The following is a 17,274-nucleotide window of genomic DNA, read 5'->3' as shown; positions in this document are numbered from 1 at the left end:
GCAGTGGGCCTGGCTTTCCAGACAGTGCCCTAATGGCATATTCAGGGCCCACTGTTGGGGGATGAGAATAGTGTATTTTCAGTGGGGCCTGGGGGTTCTCTCTTGACATTTGTAGATATACTTTTTCCCACTGTCACAAACGACCTACCCACGCTGTTGTGGTGACAGAGTGAAACATTTTGTACTTCACAAAGTGGCGTAACAAAGCGTGTTTCCTGCTGTATATGTACATGAGGTTCAACACGAGGTTCAACACGAGCCTGGAGGTGGTGGGCACACTGAGGGGGAGAGCATGCTCAAGTGAAGGAAACCAGCAAATGCCATGAGAGCTTGACAGTGACTTATGAAGACGTCATCTGTCATAGCAGGGCTGCACCACGTGGCCGAGGAAAGAACGGTCCTGAGAATCATGCTGAAGACCGATGCATCATCAGAGGCCTCTCAGAAGCGCTTGAGAAATAGGTGAGACGGTTGCATCATCAGAGGCTCTCCGAAGCTCTTGAGAAATAGGTGAGAGTTGCAAGAGCAAGAGAAGGCGAGTAAACTGAAGTTCCGTGAGGCACAAGTGACTGGAGGCTCAGCATGCAGTGAAATGAAGACGGCAGACAAGAGACTCAAAGGAACCCTGCTGCCTGCAGCAGAACGTGAGTACTGTTGGGAAACATGACTGCTCACTAGGATTTAGGCTAGTGTTTTATGGTTTTTGTAATGCCAATAGAAATGTTGGTGTGTGGCTCATCTGTAGAGACCCCAACCATGTTTGCTTACACAATTGTGGCAGCACTCATTACCAAGGCATCCTGTTCACAGCTAAATTTACTGACACAATTACACGATTGAGTTTGGTGTTTTTCTAGGTGCCTTCCAGTTTTGTGTATTCTTGTTGAGATTTGATTTGTGCAGACTGTACTGGCGAAGCAATATTGAGGCTGAGTGATGTGCGTGAGGAGGTTGGCCTCTTGTTACCTTAGCTTTTGGTATTCTACTTCTACATCCTCAAATCATAGGTGTGTGCTTACTGTTAAACCCTAGATCCTATGTTACTTTGTAATACTAATAACAGGGCTTGTATGTCAAATCAATAAATGCCCTCAAGCTGTGAACAATTTAGAATAATAGGAGCCATTTTGTCATGGGTTGTAATGTTGTGTGAGATGCTAGAGAGAATAAGATGTCAGGTATACTGTTAAAAAGGAGCGTGTCAAAACAGGTTATTGTGAAATGTGTGTCTGTGCGCCATTTCCTGCATCTTTCTAAACTGTATCATTCGTTTCCTGTGGTTGCCTTGACACCATGCAGACAACCTACAATGGGGGGCCGCAGCTGTTTGAGACCCAATTAGTATACCTGAACCAACTGGCTTTGCTTGGCAGAATGGAGTCTCTGGAGGACGGGCCTGACCAGGGGCATGCTAACTGGTGAGAGGACAATGCCTTCATCTTTTCTTTTCTGTGATATACATAGTGGCGGGTCCTTAGATCCCTCTGTCACACATTAAAGTGGTGTCAGAGACAAATGCCTCACTATAAACCTGTTGTGTCTGCAGCAATGGACATGTATTTCCTTAAAGGGTCAGTTTTCAGTTCAAATCCCAGAAGGGAAGGGAAGTGCCCTAATGACATTTTTATGGCAGAGTTTTGTGAATGCATGTTTGTCTTGCCATTTTTTTTAAATTCTTTACTCATGACAGAGTTTCCCACAAAGGCCTGTTTGGAAAGATTGCCATCCCTTCAGTCGTGTATGAAGCAGCTTACTGTCTTAAGGATGTACGTGTTGCCACTATGGTAATCATTGGTGATTTAACCCTTTGGTATTTCTGATATGTTCAGCTGTGTTAAGTCCTCCAGAAGGATGTCCAATGGGGACTCGGCCCCTGCCAGCGGGCCCTTTGTCCTTCTGCTGCACCTCAGGGCGTGCCAGGAGGCCTGGGCACCTGGGGCACCCTGGACCAAAGATGGGGCACATGCTGCCCTGTGGGGTCGCCCTGCAGGGGTAAGTACGGCTCATATCACTGTTCTTTCAAATGCAATGCACTGCTCTTAATAACAGCTTTCAACCTCCACATGGAAATTGTTCTGAACAAATAAAAAGCATAAAATGGCAAGCAAATGTTCAGCACATATCCAAAATGATAGGATAACTATCACTTAATGCTTGCTAGGTTACACCATACCTGCTGAACTGAATTCACATCAAAAAGAAATCCACTCTGAATAGCTCACTGATGAGCCTCACAGAATTCTATTGCTTGCAGAAACCATGCTGATAGAATCCATTCTGAAACACTGTTCAAAGATTGTGTTAATCAATGGCTTTGTATTAATGAATGACTTTGTATAATTCATGTGCTTACGTTAGCAGGAACATGGCTTTTCTGTGTTTCTCTGTGTCTAACTTAGATTATTAAGTGCTGACGCCACTTAGTCTGTATGTGTGTAAGCTACATGCGTAAAAGAAGGATCCTTCTGTCCATGTTTGGATGAGGCCAGAGGTGATCAGAAGGGTTGAACTGTGCCTGTTCAGCCATCTTTTACTGAATGCATGTGTGACAGAAAGCAGCCGGGATGACACAGAGACACCTTAGTTCATGTGTGTCTATTTCTGCTGACATGTATAATTATGGCGTCAGAGTTAAATAAATCTAAACGTAAATAAACCCTGTGCGATGTTTGTGAAATTGCTTCACTCTCATCTTTGCGCTGTGAGTGAGCCCGACAATTGTTGTTGAATAAATATACTTATATGCTCGTACTCAAGAGTTCCCTGGCATTAATCGGCAGGGACATTTGGTTTGGATATGGTGTGGCTGGCTAATCCTGCACTCTACCACAATGCAAATAGTATGGTAGAGACGTAACAGGACACAAACATTACATCCTGACCTGGGAAACCAGGTCACAAGGAAGTTCCCACAGGCTGCCAGTAATATGGTTAATATAGTTAATATTTGAAGGGTGCGTTGTTTACTACACGTATTGCTTTAAGTGCACATGCGCACTGCTGAGTGGGTTAACTTATTCAGATCAGGACGGCTACTCTTAACAGTTCCCCTAATGAGTATGGAGTCAGATAAGGAGGCAGGCAGGCAGACAGGCATGCATGTAAAGTGACACTGCGAGTGCAAATGTGTCAACTGTCCACTTCCCTTTTCTTCAACTGGTTTGCTTCAGACTTGACAGATGAAGAAAAAATAGCCTGTGTCATAGCAGAAGAAAGTAAAGATAAGGTCGTACATGAAGAGATACCGAAAGAGAGCCTATGCATGAGAAAGCAAGTCAGAAAGAGAACAGGTTTGTGCAGCTGATATGACATAATGAGGACCTTGTTGAAAAGCTGCAGTGAGACATAAGATTTTAAGTGTGAGTGTTTCTCAATAAGGAATGTTTTTTTTACCACCATCCATCTCCATCTCCCAAGGAACGGTAAGTAAACGGGGACGCTGTGGTCCAGGGTTGTGGTGGACTGAAAATAGGCAAACAGGCACTCTACAAGTGACAGCCTAACGTGCTTTGAACAAGTCATTGTAAAGGTACATTAATGCACGCAGACACAGGGGATAGTTCAAAATGAATAAGACAGGGGGATGTCAACTTTTGTGCTTAGCAAAATACTGATGACTCTTAATCAGTTGTCTTTGTCCATTTTGCACAAACCACATGCGATTTACTCTTTATTAATGATTCATAATATAGGAAAGAACATCCACACCTAGGTGAACACACTACCCACACAGGTTCTAGTCCATTCTGTTCAGATGCACTATGGCAGCAATAAAGTCAATGGATATTTAGTGAGTGGCAGAGAATTGGATTGACTCTGTCTCTAAGACATGTGTTTCATGTGCTGAGGTAGTTCCTAACAATGAGTGAGATGCACGTGAATGTATAAATGTGTGTGTGTGCGTGTGTCTTTGAGCATGTGAATGTATACATGTGTGTGTGTGTGTGTGTGTGTGTGTGTGTGTGTGTGAGTGTGTCTTTGAGCATGTGAATGTATACGTGTGTGTGTGTGTGTGTGTGTGTCTTTGAGCATGTGAATGTATAAATGTGTGTGTGTGTCTTTGAGCAAGTGAATGTATAAATGTGTGTGTGTGTGTGTGAGTGGTGTCTTTGAGCATGCCAATGCACAATGAGGCCACATATCATTAGTGAGGGATGTGCATGGTTATCACATATTTGGCTTTGTATGTGTATTATCATGTTTATGTGTGTGTTTTCACATATTTGCCTTTGTGTGTGTGGAGAGGTTGTGTTAGGTCAAGTAGGGGCCAAGCAGCTTAGTAAGCATGCTAGTGAAAAGCTGACAACTTAAAAAATATCTTCTCCCCCCCCCCCCCTCTCCCAAGTCATATGTGATCTTTCTAAGCCGCACTGCCACAAAACCTTCCCTTGTCATTCCTTCTGAGTGAACTGCAGGTGGGTGTACATACAAATAAAAAAAAGTAGTTCATTCAATGTGGACATCCTTTAAAGTAACCAGTCTTGTCAGCATTAATATGACATTCTGATGACCTGCTTTTATCATTTTGGATATATGTTATGTAATATTGTGATTCTTATATTCTGTCATGTCTATTCCTATGGCGTGTGCGTGTGCGTGTGGGTGTGTGTGTGTGTATCTGCGCATGTCTGCTTGAGAATGACTAGCATGTGGCCTATTTGTAGTGCTGATGGTAGATGTTGCTCTGTTTTATTGTGTCATTCACCTGCCAGGGGACTGCAGATGGTTATGAGCTAGTAGCCAAATCTGGTTCATCTATTTGAAGTGAATGTATTTTGTACACGGTCCCTGAAATGAATACATCTGAAACTAATAATAATACACATCCCCACCATAGAGTTCCTGGTACTGCGAGATTCTTCTGCTCGGCCGGAGCTGCTGTGTGTGTGTGTGGAGGGGCCAGCGAGGCCTGTGAAGGAATTCCCCATCCGTGGCTCTGGAACAGGTAGACATGCTATTCCCAGCATGCCGTTTTAGAGTGACTAAGGGGCAGGGACACTCCTGAAGGTGGACATTAAGTGATAAGTACTCAGAATGGGTCATGCTGTACTTGTCTCTTGTTTGGCCCAACTCTGACCCAGTAAATCTTAGTTGGGTAAAGTATTTGGATGTAGAAAAACGGTAAACAATGAATACAGTTTTGTGTTCTTGAATACTTCCTTGACTTGCTTGGGAACATTCTTACCAAGTCAGGCTTTCTTTGTTTTTTTACTTCCCTAAGTTATTTTGGCCTGTTCAGTTAACTCTTTATCCTTCCATTCTGAACTGTGTCAATCATACATGCCTAAAACCCATTGGCAATATATGAGCTGTAATCTGGAATATATGAAACACACTATAATGTGGCACTATAGTGTGGCAGTTTGGATTTGGATTGACTTCTATTTTCCTGCACCAGACTGCCCAGGCAGGACCCCCCCCCCCCCCACCAAAACCAACCCCCCCCCCCCCCCCCCCCCCCCCTCGCTCAGAAACACAGACATGCTTTCGGCCAATGATTCGATTTATTCACTGCCATGTTATATTGGGATAATAGCAGTTGCCCCAAAAGTAGTCCGACTAAGCAAAGATTCGAATTATACCAATCATGTAAACACACTGAGTGTCAGAGTGGGAACCACACTTAAACATGGACACTATTCAACTGCAGGGCTGTCCTTTCCTTATTCTGCACCTAGCTGGTTAAGACTGTTGTCTGCAGTGACAATCTCCCACATCTGTCTTCCCTAATGGAGATTTCTCTCTCTCTCTCTCTCTCTCTCTCTCTCTCTCTCTCAGTGGTGCAGCTGATAGACTCTCACCTGGGGTTTCCTGACCTTGCTCAGCTGGTGGTATTCTACACTCTGAGCAGGTAAGCTGCCTTGGTTGAGGTCCAGTGTTTCTGTCCTGAGCCTGTCAGAGCAGGTGTTTGATGTGTGTGTGTTTGATGTGTGTTTGATGTGTGTGTTTGTGTTGCCAGAGACGTGCTGCCTGTGTGTCTACTCGTCCCTGCATGGATGTCCAGTCTGGCCAAGCCCTCTGAGAAGCCGCCTCCACAGCTTGGACCCAGTAATCCTACCCCCTCTCTGACCATGTCTCTGTCTCCTTCTGTTTCTGTCACTGCCCTACTGCAGTCTCCTTTCTAGAATCTTCTGTCTCCCCTCTTACCCCTCTGCCCTGCTCTCCTTCCTCAGGCCACTTATGAAACCTTTATGCTGAATCACCTTCTGCTTCCACACACATTGCCGTATCAGTGACTACCTCATGGTGAACTTCTTCATTCTTGGTGTGTGTGTGTGTGTGTGTGTGTGTGTGTGTGTGTGTGTGTGTGTGTGTGTGTGTGTGTGTGTGTGTGTGTGTGTGTGTGTGTGTGTGTGTGTGTGTGTGTGTGTGTGTGTGTGTGTGTGTTAGAGTCCTGGCTGTGTCCTCCATCAAACACATCTTCTGATTCCATGTCTGTGTCATCAGTAGCACCTGGGGTTGTCATGTGCACCATACAGGTGAGTGTGTCTGTGTGTGTGTGTGTGCACCACTGTGTTTTTGTGTGTGTGTGTTGGTGTTTTTTGCTGCCAGATGAGATTCAAGCAGCAAATCAACACCAATTCTTAATCCAGTGTGTTGTGTCACCTGACTGACAGCTGACCACAGCCAGCGGAGCTCTCTGCATCGTCAACCCACTTTATGTCCATGAGCATGGAGATGATTGGCTGTCCCAAGCGTCAGTCAGTGCCCAGCAGGGCGCTCACCCAGACAAACGGAGGTTCGAAAGGCGGCTCAGCAAGACCAGACCCTGGGGAGGAGCGGGATTGGTCAAGAATAGAGGAATTTCATTGGATGAAGAGACACTGCAAAGCTACTCGAAAGGTCCAGGTGGAAACGTGTTCTAACTGTGGTGTCTGTTGGGATCTACTTGGATTGGATTGTGTAATATTCTGCCTCACTTGTAACATTGCTTTTTATGAATATCAGATGAAGTTGAAGCATGAATGTGTGAGTTTGAACTAATATTAAGAATTTAACGCAACTGACCAGAGTGAGGTTTTTACTTTAAAAGCCTTTATTGAGAATGAGCAAGTACACTAAAAACAAAACTACACTAAAAGTAAGTACACTAAAAACAAAAAGAACTACATTTCTGAAAACAGAGAGCACTAGTGGAAGTTTCAGCACTTCCAAGAAGTGGTCTGTGTGGTAGGTCAAGAAGTGGTCTGTGTGGTAGGTCAAGAAGTGGTCTGTGTGGTAGGTCAAGAAGTGGTCTGTGTAGTAGGTCAAGAAGTGGTCTGTGTGGTAGGTCAAGAAGTGGTCTGTGTGGTAGGTCAAGTGTGGAGCTGTGGATGCGCTGACATGTCCCTGCTCTCCCCTACAGCAGGTGCAGGAGTGGGGGCCGCGGTGGTCACTACCTCGACTGGAGTGGTGCTCCGCAGGTCAAGCAGCAGCAGCACCTCCAGCACCAGCAGCAGCAGCTGTGACCTCTTCCAGCGGGCCTCCACTGGGAGCTCAGTCTTCTACAGCTCAGCACCTCAGTCCCCTCACCGTGTGTCCTGGGTGGAGAGCAACATGTGGATGTCCCCCCCTCCCCCACCCTCTCTCCTCCACCCTCCATCGCTGGAGCTGGACTCGCTGTCAGTCAGCAGCATGGAGGAGGAGACTGACTCCGCCTGCTCTAGTCCCGCCCTCTCTCACCACTCGCGCCTGCTATTGGCCGGCAAGATGAAAAATCGCCTGTCTGCCGTGGGCAACGCGCTTGGCGGTCTGGTGAATCCCCAAAAGCGGCTGACCAATCGGGTGCAGGAGCTGAGCAGGAGCAGGAGCGGGGGGTTTGGGGTGGCGCTGCGGGCCTTCGTGGAGCAGACTCAGCGGGCGGTGGTGGCGGAGGCCGTGACGAGCACAGACATCCTGCAGGAGGTGCGCACCTCCCTCACAGGTCTGCGGGACATGCTGATGGAGCACACCGACGTCAGCAGCCTCATGGACAGCATGGCAGACCTGCCTGAAGCTGAGCTGGGTGAGAGGAGGCTAGAGAACTCATACTGCACTGCATTAAGACCCAAACCTTGCATTGGTGACTCCTGATAAGAGAATGAGTAGATAATGCCAGAAATACCATTACGTTCTGTTACGTTGTATACATTGAAATGAAATGAGGCAGACATCTCTCCAGCTCTGGCCTCTCCTTCCCTGGACTCTCAGACTCTCTGGCCCGTGCTGCTCTGTCTCATCCATGTCTCTCCTTTCTCTCAGATGTCATGCTGGAGACCTCACTGCATAAAGTGGCCCTGAAGCCCGTCAGCTCCCACCTGTACTCCTGCATCCACTCCTCCCACAGCAGTGATGGAAGCTTCCAGAAGCTCCAGAGCAACCAGCACACACTGGAGGGCCGGAGTCTGGAGGAGCTGGAGGGCACCAGTGGGACGGGGGTTCCCGATCCTGTCACCATGGAGAAGATCCAGCAGCGCTGGGTGTCCATGCATGGGGCGTACTCACCCAACACCAAGGTGCACATCCTGCTTAAGGTGTGCAAGACCATATACCACAGCATGCGCGCAAACGCCAAGCCTGGTGAGTATGGCAACACCTATCACCACTATTAGTCTGCACCTTGCCAATACAGCTCAGCTAAAAGTGGAGAGGAGCTCACACCCACCTTTCTCACATCTGCTGTCTTCTGTGTTTCATTCTGGATCTTAGGGCCTGTGGCAGTAGTTCATATATGTGTTTCATACTCTTATTTGTGTTGTTTGGTGTGACTAAATATATATTTGGTAAGGACTTGTTATTGTTCTAATAACTCTAAATGCTCAAGGCATTTTTCACCCTGCTTTTTCGTGCGTTAATGTTAGCCAAATCTTACATTTTTTTATATTTTGCAATTTCATTTGGTGATTTTATCACATCCTGTGGATTGCAGAAGTGTGGCAGGGTTCAAAAAGTAGCGCAATACCAGAGTGCAAAGCACAGGCTAAAAGAACACCTCAGGTATCAGCTGGTAAACTTGGCTTAAAATGGAGGCAGAAAGGAGCAGGTGAATGAACAGTGGCAGTCCCTCAGCTCTGATTATTCAAAAGGCCTTGGGATACGTTTACATCAAGATCATTCCGTTATGAGGCAATATTATTGTTAACTTACAAACATTATAGTATCTGTAGGTCTCAGGGAAGTCTGCTGGTAAGAACCCATTGTGATAGACAGTTAGGTCTTACACATTAAATATTATTATCAGGTATGATTAAAGCAGCAGAAAGACACCATCAGGCTGTGTTTGTGTAGTACGGACGAGTGTGTAGTTGTTGTGTTTTGTGTTCTTTTACAGGTGTGGTGTTTGGGGCAGATGACTTCCTGCCTTGTTTGACATGGGTGCTACTGCGCAGTGATGTGGTCACTCTGCAAATAGACACGGACTACATGATGGAGCTTCTGGACCCCATGCAGCTACAGGGAGAGGGTGAGGCTGCATACAGGCACACACACACACACACACACACACACACACACACATACACACACACACACAAACACACACATACACAAACACAAACACACACACACACATACACACACACACACACAAACATACACAAACACACACATACACAAACACACACATACACAAACACACACATACACATACACAAACACACACACACACATACACACACACACACACAAACACACACATACACAAACACACACATACACAAACACACACATACACAAACACACACACACACACACACAAACACAAACACACACATACACATACACAAACACACACACACACAAACACACATACACAAACACACACGTACACAAACACACACATACACAAACACACAGACAAACACACACGTACACATACACACACATACACATACATACACATACACATACACAAACACACACATACACAAACACATATATCAAACACACACATACACAAACACACACATACACAAACACACACATACACAAACACATATATCTAACACACACAAACACATATGCAAACACACACATACACAAACACATATGCAAACACACACATACACAAACACATATGCAAACACACACATACACAAACAAACACATATGCAAACGCACACATACACAAACACACACATATGCAAACACACAAATACACAAACACACACATGCAAACACACACATACACAAACACACACATATATCAAACACACACAAACACAAACACATATGCAAACACACACAAACACAAACACATATGCAAACGCACACATACACAAACACATATGCAAACACACACATACACAAACACATATGCGAACACACACATACACAAACACATATGCAAACACACACATACACAAACACATATGCAAACACGCACACATACACAAACACATATGCAAACACACACATACACAAACACATATGCAAACGCACACACACACAAACACATATGTAAACACACTCAAACATGCACACACACATTCTTATTTACCTACAGACATAGATACACATACACACATACATACACCCCCCCCCCCCCACACACACACATACACACACACACACACACACACACAGCTACGTGTATATATATATATATATAGCTGCATGCTGGCTTAAATAGCACGCTAGCTGTTCATCTCTCAGAATACACAAAGACAAGGCCAAAATAATTGTGCAGTATAACATGTTTCTAACATATCTTCTAACATTTTATATTAGTGTTTACATTTAGTAGATGCAAGTAGTCACAAGCAACTCACTGTATTGTACATACATTTTTAACAGTATGAGTGCTCCCTGGGTATCAAGCATCTTGTCATTGATATTGATATTGTTATAGTTAGCATCTTGTCATTGGTATTGTTGATGTTATAGTTAGCATCTTGTAATTTATTGTTATAGTTAGCATCTTGTCATGGATATTGTTATAGTTATAGTTAGCATCTTGTCATTGATATTGTTATAGTTAGCATCTTGTCATTGGTATTGTTGATGTTATAGTTAGCATCTTGTCATTTATTGTTATAGTTAGCATCTTGTCATTGATATTTCTTATTGTTATAGTTAGCATCTTGTCTTTATTGTTATAGTTAGCATCTTGTCATTGATATTGATATTGTTATAGTTAGCATCTTTCTCTACCAATTAAGCATGAGCACACAGCATGTGACTTTCTCTTCAGTATGTTGTGTGCCTTAAGTCTCATGACAGTTTTGCAGTTCTTTACACATTCTCTCTCTCTCTCTCTCTCCCTCTCCCTCTCTCTCTCTCTCTCTCTCTCTCTCTCTGTCAGGTGGCTACTACCTGACATCTGTCTACTCCGCTCTCTTCTACATCAGCACCTTCCGTCCCCGTTTGGCAGTTAGACAACTTAGTGTGGAGGCCCAACAGTCCCTCAGCCAATGGCATCGCAGACGGACCCTACACTGCAACCAGTCACGCAGAGGATGCCACCGCAGAACCATCCGGAGGCACGCAAACACCAAGACAAGTCCTAAAGACGCACCAGGACCTGAGGGGGAGAGTAGGGACACTCAGGTGCCCCCTGGGGGTAGTGAGGAGACACTGCAGGTTATTACTGACCACCAGAGTGTAGTGGAGGTTTGTATGAAGGAACAGTCTGAGAATCACACACAAGAGCCACAACCCAGAGACAACAAGTCACCTGGTGTCAGAGGCAGTGGTCCAGATGCCAAACAGGACCCTCTCAGGGTGGTTGGGCTGACTGAGGGAGGGGATGAGGGCTATGCTGGCCTCCTGAAGGGCCCTGAGGTTCTCTGGAGTAAGGTGGTGGTGGAGGAGGAGGAGGAGGAGGACGAAGCCGACACTGAGGGGGAGTGTAGCAGTGATGAGGCCTGAGGAGAATAATGCTCCCACGGACTGAAACCGACTGCACAGTGGTTTGAGAAAGAATCAAATGAGCTATTTAATGTGATGCTTCTGGTTTTTAACAGTAGGTGGCAGTATTGTCTGTAAAGGAAATTGCTGTAGTCGTGGGAGATGAGAAGTGGCTAAGGTCTGTAATTGTAATTATCACTGTCAGTATCAATGTAAGTCTACAGCATCAGATGCCATTCACAAATTATTATTATTAAAAGAGATATTTTTCAGTTTCAGTTTTACTGTACATATTTCTGCAGGCCATACATAGCATTGTTACAGGCCAGACACACACACACCTCCAAATACAGGAATTTATAGTCACATATGCATGTACGCGTGCATACACACACACACACGCGCGTGTGCATGCACACACGCTTGCGCACACAGACACACACACAGACACACGCTTGCGCACACAGACACACACACAGACACACACACAGACACACACATAAACATATACATATAGATACATACATACATACAGTACATATATACATATCTACATACATACATACATACATACATACATACATACATACATACATACATACATACATACATACATACATACATACATACATACATACATACATACATACATACATACATACATACATACATACATACATACATACATACATACATACATGCATAGGCACACACACATAGAGTGAGCCCCATATGGTAATGTATGTTCCTATTGTTGCATCCATCCCTCTCTCAACAAATACACGCGCATGCACGCACACACACGCACACACACACACACACACACACACTCTCACGACACATGGAACCTCCTGAGCCTGGATGCAGAATTCCAAACCCAATCACATTTGCCTAATGGCGCATCTGGCATTCAGCCAACCTTTGGATCTTAACTTTGCTAATAAAACATCTAAAAAATCAAGATGTAAACACAAATTTAAAACAGCCAGACTTCAACTCCTACCTCCTTGCACCAGCCACAAAGGGGAGGCAGTCTCTGCTTTACAAACATGATCGTGCACTTTGAGCTATGCAATATATTATGCATAGATTCAACTGTATTACACATTCAGAGTGGCCATAAATTAGATATATGGCTGCAGCATGTGAGCCACTGAGCCCACAGATGGCGGAGGCCTGAGGCATTAAAGAGAGTCACAGGGGCTAAAGCATGGAGGACCGTGTCTCTGCTCTGCTCTGCTCTGCTCTGCTCTCAGCCCCAGAGGGGCGAACGCCTCCAACATCACTCCCTCATTCACTCAAACAGCAGCACTGGCTCATATCATATATTTGAGTCAGTATTACACACAAACACAGTATTACAAATAACACTGTACAACAGGTGAAATAACCGCACTTAGTCTTTCTAACAGACGCCCATGCCTACAAACACAAACATGCTAATCAAAAACATGCACACAGTCTCAGGCATACATAAAGACACATATGATCACATGCACTCCTCTCGGCCTCCTCGTACGGGAGAATTCTGTTGTTTCATTGGCACATGATTGACAGCTCTCTAATGAAGCCTCCTCCTAATGAAGGCTCCTGAGCTCGGAGTGATAAATAGATGAGAGGGGTTAGAAACATGCCCCAAACGCTTTTCAGTCCAATTACCCCACGCATTACTCCCCAGAACTGGAGCAGGTAGGAGCATTCCTCTGTTTCCTTGTAAATGATATTAAGGGGGGCAGATCCAGGAGCCCCTCCACACAGAATGCCATGTCTCTGGGTTTCCCTCTCTTGGCTGGCTGGGGGCATTGGCTATGGTTTGGGGGTGGGTGGGTGGGTGCAGCATATGAATACAGCTGTATATGGGAGGCTGATACATCCTGAAAATAGCCATATGCTATCTCATGTGGGGTTGGATCAATCGGAGGGGGCTCCACTGGCGTATTGGCACATTCTTTTGTCTATTATTTATTCTGTTCTTTCTGCTTCCCTCTGTCAACGCATTATCATTCAGGGTGTTTGTCCCCAAGTCTTTTTTCCTTTCTCTCTTTCTCTCCCCCTTACTCACTCTCTCTCTTTCTCTCTCTCTCTCTCTCTCTCTTCCACCCTTTGCCCCCCTCTGTCTGTATTCTGACAGGTGTATAATTGGATGATTAATGATCATGAGGAGCCCTCCCATTCCCCTCACACACAGAGATCCAAGCACACACACACACACACACACACACACACACACACACACACACACATGAGCTCTCACACAGATGCTAACAGACACATGGACACTTATTTGTATGTGCACACACACACACAGTTGCATATATATACATACACAATTGTAAGTACACATGTGCAAACACAGTTACACATGTGCGCAAGCACACACAGACACACACACACACAAACATTTAAACATATGCACACACACACCAACACACATGCAAACATTTACATCCGCAAACAGACTCATAAAATTCTTGTCCCGTTTCTCTCTGTCTCCCTATGCTTAAAGGTCTCCTCATATCAGGTGTGGAACACATTTGCAAAAACACAAAAATAGTCAAGGCACACAATTTGCCAGTGTGGGATACCAGATCAAGACAAACATGCATCCCATGTTCCTCTGTTTTCTCATTAAAGAATCAGCTGTAAAAATGATCTATATATACTTAATTTAATATTTAACATCATTGGTAATGGTATTTTATATATAATAATACTGTATAATAATCAATGCAAGTGTATTCTTGTTGTTTCATTTCTATTTTGCAGATTTTACTCTGTGAATGGATTATGAAAAATGGAATATTTGTCAGTGTTATTTGTCCGTCAGCCTAACTAACCCCTGCAGCAGCACCAAGGTGTGGTTTATTGGGAATGAATTCTTTATGCCTCATCAGATGGTAGAGATTGCAGGACTTAAAGTAAAAATGGTGAGAACGTACAAAAATACCAAAACATGCTAGTAATTAAATAAAAAAAAGACATTAAATGAAAACAAGAAACTCTGTTGGCAAGAAACGTGTGGACATATGTGGACAGGAAAAGAAGTTAAAGAGGCAGGGTCTGGGTCACAACCAAGGGTCGCAAAGATAGGCCACTTCCTGTTAACCTTTGAATGAACTCCGACCCCTGCTGCAGGCTATATCTATCACATGAGTTGTGTTGTGAGGGCCGAAGGGAGAGTGTGAATGTAGAGAGAGTGGAGAGGTTTGACCTCAGGGAGACAAATGATCACAGGCTGGTGAAGTTCTTTCTCTGCATCGCTGTGTTTGTGTGTGTTTTCAGTGATAGGGCTGGTCATTAGCATAAAGTATGATCTCCTGCTGTTGTGAGGGAAGACTCAATGAGATGCTTTGAGCTTGGGTTAGCATGAGCAGTGGGATTCTATTATTCATTTAACAGGCTTCTAGGGCTGACATGAACATTTGCACAACTCTATCACCATCATACCCTCTGTAGATCTTGTGTGTTCATTTGCAAAATCTTGCATCATCCCAGCTCAGCAAGCCGATCATATTGTATCACACTATGTGCAATACATCTGAGATGACGAGATGAAAGTTAATGTTGAATCTGCTTTTGATCAAAACACTGAATCTCCAAAATGTCTAAATGAAAACAAAGTGTAAGTGTTTGTGTTAGTGTGCAAACACGGTGTCATGGTGTAACCATTTTATATATTTACGATCACAAACTGAACAACTATATACAACTATAGCCAGCTGAATTCAGTGTTGGCCAGTTCTCATATATTCCCAGAAATACACCTGTGTATGCCATACCATATACAATAAACACTTTGTGTGAAGTCACATGTGGAATTTCCTAAGAAAAACAATTCACACACATTTGCATAAGAAAGTGGTTTCATTTCATAATTATAATTGTTAGCATCATTATCATAATTATTAACATCACCAATATCATCATCAGTATCACCAGAAGAACCATCTTAATTACCATCAGTAAATTAGTGTCAGGAAGGGGGAGAATAACTCCACCCTCCAGTAGTGTTCAAAAGCTCCTTTCACACACACACACACACACACACACACACACACACACACACACACACACACACACACACACACACACACACACACACACACACACCTTACACAGGCTCTACGGATGGCCAATTCCACAGTTCAACATGTGGTTAAATGCTTCATTTGTGTGTATATTTTACACAACATGAAATAGAGTGATAGACGGACACCAAAATGCATAAAGCATGGGAGATCCTGCAAAAGCTTCCCCTAACATTGTGCCTAGCAGGATGTCACAGAGGTAAGCATTTATTGAAAAGAACAAAGCCAACTCACAAAAAAAATTGGACAACATCTTGCCATGTGGTACCCCAGATTATGATATTCACTGAAATACATAAATACAAAAATAAAGTCAACAAAAAACAACATTTAAAGTTTTAAAAGATTCAATTAAATAAGGTAAGCTGGGTGGATGTGAGTGATGGCAACAGCTAAGATGCTAAACATAAAAGAACTGTAACTCCAGGTGGGAAGACATCAGATCAGAGGATGGCTGTAAAAGGGCTAGTGGATGGACTCCCAATGCTCCGCCATCTTTGAAGGTTGCCAGGCTAAAGCACCACATTGGTTTCAAAGCTACATTGAGTTAGCACAGCACTGTTCGTTTCCAAATGGAGGGCGGACGGTGGCGAGCGTCCGGTCGGTGTGTGTCCGTCCTCTCCATCAGTCCATCCAGCTACAGCGCTGACGAACTCACGCTTCTGAGGACAAGGCCTTGTGGTGAGGCCACAGAGAAGGGGAAGTGTCAGAGGAAGCACTACACAACTGCGGAGGCCGTATCAAGCCTCAAGGCCATAGGAAGACATATGAATGTGTGTGTGTGTGTGTGTGAGTGTGTGTGTGTGTGTGTGTGTGTGTGTGTGTGTGTGTGTGTGTGTGTGTGTGTGTGTGTGTGTGTGTGTGTGTGTGTGTGTGTGTGTGTGTGTGTGTGTGTGTGTGTGTGTCTGTGTGTCTGCACTCGGGTGAAATTCAAGTCAAGGTTTATAAAAGGGTGTTTTCAGCAGCGAGGATACAGTAGGTAAGGATATGGGCTAAGAGCCGTGGGACTGTGGGAGATGAGCGCTCACTACCTCCTCTGTGCTGAGTGATGGAGAGGTCTCAGTAGCAGTGGGCAAGGCTACCAGGACCCTGAGAGACACCTCACCTCACGGTGACTGAGGTTGAGCGGGCATAGCACAGAGGGCACAGTGGAGACACCGTTGGATGGGCAGAATGGAGTGAGCATCCCTCGGCTAAGAGCATGGGTGGCAGGCATGTCTGTGTTGTTGATGCAGTCAGCAGCAGCTGTGTTGAATAAGTACATGAGGTGGTGTGTTGAAACACGTACTGTCACTGTCACGGTCACTGTCACAGTCCCTGGTGCTGCGGCAGGGTGCAGTTCTGTCTCTGTGTCATGGCGGGGAAGAGGAGGGTGGACACT

The 17,274-nt window shown here is 44.7% G+C and overlaps 1 protein-coding gene across 1 annotated transcript; it reads left to right on the top strand.

Annotated features, from left to right (window-relative positions):
* The first annotated feature begins 4,926 nt into the window (after positions 1-4,926).
* LOC122130542 (ras and Rab interactor 3-like) lies at positions 4,927-12,080 on the top strand. The gene is made up of 9 exons (XM_042705249.1): positions 4,927-4,945; positions 5,779-5,851; positions 5,960-6,048; positions 6,391-6,479; positions 6,618-6,849; positions 7,346-7,984; positions 8,221-8,538; positions 9,290-9,421; positions 11,261-12,080. Exons 3-9 carry the CDS (start codon positions 5,997-5,999, stop codon positions 11,824-11,826), a joined length of 2,028 nt encoding a protein of 675 aa, XP_042561183.1. The 5' UTR covers positions 4,927-4,945; positions 5,779-5,851; positions 5,960-5,996; the 3' UTR covers positions 11,827-12,080.
* Positions 12,081-17,274: the final 5,194 nt, after the last annotated feature.

This window comes from Clupea harengus, unplaced genomic scaffold (assembly GCF_900700415.2).
Source record: "Clupea harengus unplaced genomic scaffold, Ch_v2.0.2, whole genome shotgun sequence".
Taxonomy (NCBI): domain Eukaryota; kingdom Metazoa; phylum Chordata; class Actinopteri; order Clupeiformes; family Clupeidae; genus Clupea; species Clupea harengus.
Note: the sequence above shows the minus strand (reverse complement) of the source record. Positions and strands in the feature narration are given on the sequence as shown.

Bases quoted from the DNA above. Each gene is read 5' to 3' on its own strand.
- LOC122130542 (XM_042705249.1), top strand. From the start codon at position 5,997: ATGTCCAGTCTGGCCAAGCCCTCTGAGAAGCCGCCTCCACAGCTTGGA. The intron at 6,049-6,390 runs GTAATCCTACCC...TGTGTGTGTTAG, and splicing joins GCCTCCACAGCTTGGACCCA to AGTCCTGGCTGTGTCCTCCA. The intron at 9,422-11,260 runs GTGAGGCTGCAT...TCTCTCTGTCAG, and splicing joins CATGCAGCTACAGGGAGAGG to GTGGCTACTACCTGACATCT.